We start from the raw sequence: 7,864 nt of genomic DNA on the forward strand, positions 1-7,864 counted from the left end.
GTTATATGTGAAAAATATGCGAATGTTGCATTTGAAACTTCTATCTTTTTTTGAACCAATTATGTCTACGATTCGAACTGTACGATTATGTTTTGTTGGAAAAAGAGTATTGGATATAAGCATATCCTTCTTCTTACAGTGTGTGAACCCCACAACTAATTGGCATTTGATAATGGTTCTGGTTTGAAAACATCTTGGTTTTGCCATTGGCATTTGATAATGGTTCTGGTTTAGAAACATCTTGGTTTTGCCATTCATCCTCTAATGACTACGGCTATAGCTTGTATCTTTTGGTTATTAAGTTTGGTTAATTCAATCTCGGGCCTTAAGCAGAAGGAAATGGTGAAAACTAGCCAATTCTTCTCGGGGCAGTGGTATGTCTTACTCTTTCTTCTTCTTCTTTGCCAATTTTTATTTTTTAATGAATCAAAAGCATGGTCTTTGCTTTGGTGGTTGATGTAAAACATGATGTGCGGTTTTATGGGTAATGGCCGTGCACAACACGTTACCCATTTGGTTTGTTGCAACAGAGCTCTGCTACCAGAATTTCTGGCATTCGGCATGTTGGCTCTTTATATTAATTTTACTCTTCTTCTTTTTTGAGAATAAAGATGGTATTACTCATTGTTTTTTGTCTTTATGTTTTTACTTGGGCCAATATTTTATTCTTTTGTGTTTTGGCATACTCATATGGAACCCTTTGAGGGAGGCAAGGCATGGATTTCCGGCAAGGGACAAAAAGCATGAGATACGGTTAGATGTGAGAAAGTGACCCCTTAATTTTCTGTTCAATATTTTATATCCTCCAACCCAAAAAAGGGGATGAAATTGGCAGCAGAATAAAATTTTTGTTAGCAAGATAGAGAAAAGAAAGTGAGTGAGAGAGAGTTTGGAAGAGACATGTCAGGAAGAGAGGGATGTTGTGGCAAGGAGCTTTCATCGACTCCATTGCTTTCAAAGTGAACCGAATCAGACAAAAGCTTCCTTAAGAGCAAAAGAAGCTGCTGCTTTTGAAATTAAAGCAGCCAAGGAATCTCACAGTCGCCCCTACAGTCCTAAGCCACTCTTTTTATCATTCTTTCACAACTTGAATGATTAATCATTTACTATAACAACTAAAAAAAGAGCCACTCTCTATGAACAAAACAGAGCAAGAGGAGAAAAAAAAATCACTTCCTAAGAAAAAAGAAAGCATAAAATAACCATTTAAAATATAATAATTAATGGGAATATCATTATTTTGTCTTCCCTTATGAGGATATTAAGAAGCTTCCAAATCTTTTCTCCACCCAAATTTTTTTAATAGGAGCTTGGGGTTGGTGTTTCGTGTAAGTGGTTAAAAAAATAAAAGCAAAACAAAGACACTTTCTGTTTAATTTCCATCTTGAACTCTCATTTAAAGTCTTTTTGAAACCTAGACTTACATTCAATTCAAGAACCTTCCTCTTGGGGTTGCTGAAACAAAAGCTATCCTCCGACGCTTCAACTATAGCGACCATAAGAAGTAAAGAAAAGTAAACCCACAAGAGGAAAAAAAAAAAAAAAATAATAACAATAATAAGAAACAAAGAGTGACAGAAGGCTTAAAGGTACAACAACCCCAACAACTGATTCCTCTACTTGTAATATTCATTTTTTTTTCTTTTTTCTTTTTTTTCATCCGACCATTTCTATCGCTATCTCTCTTTCACTCTCGTCTCTTTCTCTACCTATGACTGCAAAAGTCCAAAAGCTTCTTCCTCCCTTCAACAATTTCATCAAAGAAATCATCAAGCTGGCCAACAATATTGTCAGCACCAGATCTCAACACCCCAAAACACCCTCTCAAGTTGTCCACTCTTTCTCTAATCCCAACCTCACTTTCCCACTCCACCACTCCTCCTTGTGACCCTGTTCTCTCCAATTCTCCTCTCAGCTCCTCCATAGCCAACTTTGATCTCCTAAACTCATACAGCAAAATCCCTGGCCTCCCATTCATCTGGTTGATCTCTGCAGCCACCCTTTGTTGTAACCTTGCTGTTGATATCATAAACCCGGATCCAAAAAACAAGCAACCTTCATATCCACCCCTTAAAAAACTTGACTCTGGCCAACAGTACACCAATCCATATAGCAATATCATCAGCAACAAAGAGCTAACATTCCTCATTGCATAAAGGACACCCCTGAAGCCATTGAACCCATTTAGCTTTGACTCTATGGAGACCTTCTCATCAAAACGCAAAGAAAGCGGTTGGATTCTTGTTTCCATTAAGCCTCTATTCTCTTCCTCCAATCCTAGTGCTTCTCTTCGACACCCAGATATTGCTCTAACCACCTGTTTCAAAAAAAAAAAAAAAAAATTTCAATCAAAGCCAAATAAAAATTGAATCTTTATATGAAAATTGAAGGTTGGTGATGAAGTTGAACCTGGCGAGAAAGCTGTGGAGTGAGATGGCGATGCGCGTCAAGTGAAGAAGTTATATTGAACCCAGCAGAGTAATAGTTTTCCATGCCTGATATCCCAGACTTTAGCACATGACAAACTTCCCAAAGCTTTGAACTTTCATCCATGTACTCATCAAGCCACTTCTCACCCACTGGCAAATGGAGCTTTTGGACAAGGAGAGTCAATTGGGAGTGAAAGGATCGAAGCAGTGAGAGTACCCTTTGAAGGAATTGAATTGACATGAAGTTATTGGACAAGTAAAAGCGTTCAAGATCATCAATCCCACGGGTGAGAAATGAGTAGAAGCCATTCACAGAGTTTGTAGAAGAAGGATCCATGTGTTTTTTTTTTTGTTGTGTGGTGGAGCTAAGGTCTAAGAGGGAAAAGAAACAAAAAGTGGATGGTTTTAAAAAAAGGAAGAGAAGGTTATAAAGAGGGAGATATATAAATTGTGAGAGGTAGCATAATAAGGAGGAGAAAGGAGGAGAAGAAGAAGAAGAAGAAGGAAGAATTGGAAGAGAGGGAATATCTTAGAAGCTCAGGTTTCTAAGGTTGAAAAGGATTGTTGGGAGCAATGATGGGTGTTTCCTATAGAGGGGAAAGGATGATTGGTAATATGCCATTTTCATTGTTTAATGGGCAGAAAGAAAAAGAAAGTGAAAAATAATAAAGACCCGGAAAATAAAAAGAAGAATATATCTATTAAAAGGAAAAGAGAAAGCAAGAGAGTTAGCCAACACTATGAGACATGAAATTGTCATGAACTCCCTTCCATTCCAATTCCTCCCTTTCCTGCGTTTCTTAACTTTTCTCCTCAACTTTAAAGTGTACCTATATTACTATGAAATATATTAATTAATTATACCTCTCTCTATATATATATATATATTGAGAGAGAGAGAGAGAGAGGTGGGGAAGGAGAGCAAGTGGTATGTTATTAATAAATATAGTTGGCATTGTTGTATGATGTTAGATTGAGGTTATTCTTATTGGGTTGTAAAAAGTTTGACTGGATTGACTGGGATTTTGCTTCTGCTACTACTTCCTAAGTCCTAAGTTTCTAATGCCTTCCCATATAGATACGTGTCCTCCCTCCTTTTGATTTGAGTGCTCTTTGGCTTCTTCTTCCCTCTTTTTCTTCCTCGAGCAACTGACTTTGGCTCCTTTACTTCCCCTCTATCCTATTGAAATTTGTGGGTTTTGTTTTTCCTAGATAATTCTTGTTTTTGTTGATTTTTTCAAAAGGGGCAGGAATTGGAATGATGAGGTTCCTTGTACATCTCTGTTTTTGTAACCCTTCTGTACTAACCCCAAAATCAGTCTTTTTAGGCCAAATATATTATGTCTTTTTTTTTTTTTTAATAAAATTTTTTACCAAACTTTTTTTTCTCTTCCTAGGAGTAAATGTGGTACCATGTTTGTTCATTAACTCTATGTACATTGAATGATACTTGAACCTAAGTATATAATTTCATCCTGGCTGTCCTTTGGCATTTCATCAAGATCCTCCAACGGCTGATCTAGTGGGTCCCAATTTTTGTTTATTTTGTCAAAATGGGTGTGTAATGATTGATTGTATTTAGTTATCTATGGGCGGCAATGCAAAGAGTTGAAAGCTAGTGATGGTTGCTTCCTTTATTCTCTTAGAATGAATTATAGTACATTAGTTTTTTTTTTTTTTTTTGTCCCTCTTTATTAATTCCTTATAATTTAATAATTTATGTAGTTATTAATACGAGTATATATTTTAATTTTTAATTTCAAGCTTAGGGAGGTGGGAGTGGGGACCAGCAAATCTTAATTTATAATTGGGGTTATGGCTTAAGCAACAATTTTCTAAAATTTTTTGTTTTAAACTTTAGTCGGGTGCTCGTGGGTTTTCGGAGAATGGGACATCTTGAGAGTATGTTGGTCTTTTAAGATTTCATTGGAAAGTGAAAACGAAGCTAATTGGCATTATTTAAGGCCATTCTTATGGGCACCCCTTTGATTTTTAAAATCAACCCACCTTATAGTTATAAGGCTGCCCTTTGTGTATTATTCTTATTGTGTATATGTGGAGGCTTAAAATCCGAGTAAGGTTGAACATGTTAAATTGTTATAACTTTTACACAATTCCAATTTGTTAAAGTGATAATAATAGTAAGTTATTGGATTACTATCAAAATGTTTTTATAAGATTTTTTTTTTTCCTTAAATTGTTAAAGTGACAAGTTGTGATTGAAATAATATCACTTTTACATGACTCATTACAACACTTTGATAAGTTATGATTAGAGAAACATTGCTTTCACATGGACTTACTATTGATACGACTTTTATAATATGACACCAATCACAAAAAATTAAATCAACAATTGTGGAAATTTTAATTAAAAGTTTTTATGTGCCTAATCTTATTAGGAAAATTCATTGCTTTTTTTAGAGGTAATTCCTCCATGATGTGAAAGTTTTGTAATTTTGTATTTCCTTTTCTCATGTTATTAGATCTTCTAACACTTTAGTCCATTCCTTAACTGCTTGGGTCCCTTTGTAATTGTCCTAGTGCCATCTCCATCTCCATCTCCAAATAAGGAGTGAAGGACTAGCAAAGTAGCAAGTAGCAACCCTCTCCCTTTGCTTATTTTTCTTGGTTATATGAACTACTCATGTGGTTTTTGTGGTGCTCTTGGCCAAAAGCTGCATTCTTTTGAAGAAGTCTTTTCAAATGCTGGGCTACAAAATATTCTCTACTCATTAAATTTCCATTAAGTCAGGTGGAATTAAATCTTGTTGAAAACTAAATTAACTCACTATTTATCTATGAAAAAAAAAAGCTTCCTTAGATTGGAAGTCTGGGATTGTCAATGGCTTGAATTATGATTCAATTTTATTGGTTAATGATTTGGATTTTTAAGCAAGTCTATATCCCAATCTTATTCCAAGTTTTTTGATTCGGATACGGGAATAAATCAAATTTATTTCATGTGATAGCTTGGAATCAAACTAGGATAAATATCCTAAGATGATTGGATAAGATAATACATAACAATGACATGTCATTACTAAATAATTGATGACCAATTTTAGTGATTTCAACATTTTGAAAAACTATTCTTTTTGCCCAATGGTATCTAATGAGTCACATACTAGATGCAATTAAATTATATAGCTATCAAACACCAACCCTCTAAATGCCTTGGTCACATTTCATTTCACCATGCTTGGTGAGCATTGCATTACAGTTGAATCACACTTTGAATTGATGGACAAAAGACAACTGTACAACTCAGCACTTGGGCATCAAAGTTTGAAACCTTCTCAAATAATCAAGTATTTCCAATATTTCCCAAGCTAAGGAATATAGACTTGGCCGGCTAAATTTGGTGACTGCGAATTTTAGGACCTGGTATTGATGGGTGGTTGAGTGCTTGTTTGCTTATCTATGGTAAAAGGATGGACTTATTGTTGGTTATTACAAATGTTATGAAAAGGAATATTGCTAGATAGATCCGGCCAACTCATACAAACAAATGCTAGAACTACTATATTGACATGACAATCAATATAATTGGGGTAATATGCTTAAAAGGAATGGGTTTGGGTCTAGTGCTCTTATGCATAGGACCTATTAAAATGCTAAAATATATTAATTTTTTATTATATGTCCACATTTTAACGAGCCTGGTGCACATGAGCACTGAACCCAATCCTTGCCCCACATAAAATTTGACATATCTCTAACATTAGTTAAAAAAGGGAGAGCATTAGTTTGAAACTTGTTTAAATTCATGGAATAGAGTAAAAAAACATCTATTCCAGAAGGTTATAGAATGAATAAACAATGGCTACACAAAATGCCGGCTAAGTTAATGTGGGTCCAATGATGGTATAAAAGTAAAACAGATGGACGGCTAGATTTGTCCGGCAACATCACTTTCGTCCCATCATGATATTTACCTCTATAAAAAGTCTATAGGAGAATGTTTCATTTTCTCTCTTAATGGTCTTAGATGTACACAACTGGATGGTCCATAGCCTCAAAAAAATAGAAAAAAAAAGAAAAAAAGAAAAGAAGAAAAGAAAATGATATAAAGGAGTCGGTTTATATTGAAATTGAAATGAAAGGAAAAGAAAAGAAGGGGAAGAACTGAGATATCCAATCAGTTTGGGTTTGGGAGCGGTGGGTTCAAATTCAATATCAATATGCCTAGTCTTCTTGACAAGTTGCTTATATCAAAATTAATACCAAAATTAATTTGGGGTTTCTACTTTCTAGGGGACCACTGACACTTCTTTTCATTCTTTCCTAACCTATTGATGTTAGTCGAAGAAGATAAGGGGATCCCTAAAAGCCTATACTTCTTTTAAAGATAAGTCATCAAGGATTTACAATCCTCTAAATGCAAGAAAATTGGGGCACTATCTCAAACCAATGTTAGGGCATGGAAATGGGGTGAATGTGACTACACCTTTCTCTTCAATTTAAGTATAAATTTCAAATTATAAGTGAGTTGAGATTGGAATTTGGAATCAAAGATTTTTTTTTTTCCCCAAATGATCAACACAACTTTACTTCATTTTTATTTTTCTTTTATTCGGGATAGTAAATTATACAAATTCATTAAATTAATCTAATTTTTGTTCAATTGAAATAGCACAACTATGTGACATCAACCAACTATTATTATGATTGTTACCCTCAGAACACTTGTTTCTCACTCTTATTTTTCCCACCACCATCTTGTCCTCTTTTCTCTCATCTCTTTCACTCTCATTAGTGTGTTGTCGTTATCTCATTAGGTATGGTAGAATGTCTATGTCCTATCCTAACCCAACCTGTTTTGAGTGAAATATTTTTTGTCCCTAAAGGGAGACAAGATGAAAATAGACACTCGTGTGGTATCCATGATGAACATAAATAGAGCTTTTTTAATAGGCTGAAGTATTATTTTTGTCCCTAAAGTTTTGTATGAAATTTGTTTTTCATCTCTAAACTTTTTAAAGAGATTTTTTTTTTCAATAATTTAGGGGCATAAATAGGGATGATTTTTTTTTTTTCAATAGGTTAGGGATAAAAAAAGATATATATATATATTTTAAATTTGAAGATAAATAGTAAACAAATCGAATAGTTTAGAGATTGAAAATGAACTTTTTAAAGTTTAGAGGGGGAAAAAAAATAACTTCTTGCAAACTCTAGAGACAAAATAATATTTAAGGCTAAAAATATCATCAACACTGAACTATGACTTGAACTCAGACAAAAACGACCTGTTAGATGTTATATACTTATATCCATGTGAAAATTAATGAAATGTCAAGTACAATATTTTGGGCTACTAAAATAAATCTATAAAAAGGTACGTTATCATTTTTTTTAAAATATACTCCTTCCGTCTCAAAATATAATACTCTTTCAAAAATCAAAAGTCAATAAATAAAATTTATATTTTA

General features: G+C 34.0%; 1 protein-coding gene across 1 annotated transcript; it reads right to left on the reverse strand.

Moving 5' to 3' along the window:
- Positions 1-1,371: 1,371 nt before the first annotated feature.
- LOC115969926 lies at positions 1,372-3,271 on the reverse strand. The gene is made up of 2 exons (XM_031089568.1): positions 2,410-3,271; positions 1,372-2,317 (listed from the first exon to the last, which is right to left on the reverse strand). Exons 1-2 carry the CDS (start codon positions 2,764-2,766, stop codon positions 1,706-1,708), a joined length of 969 nt encoding a protein of 322 aa, XP_030945428.1. The 5' UTR covers positions 2,767-3,271; the 3' UTR covers positions 1,372-1,705.
- Positions 3,272-7,864: the final 4,593 nt, after the last annotated feature.

This window comes from Quercus lobata, chromosome 12, assembly GCF_001633185.2.
Source record: "Quercus lobata isolate SW786 chromosome 12, ValleyOak3.0 Primary Assembly, whole genome shotgun sequence".
Taxonomy (NCBI): domain Eukaryota; kingdom Viridiplantae; phylum Streptophyta; class Magnoliopsida; order Fagales; family Fagaceae; genus Quercus; species Quercus lobata.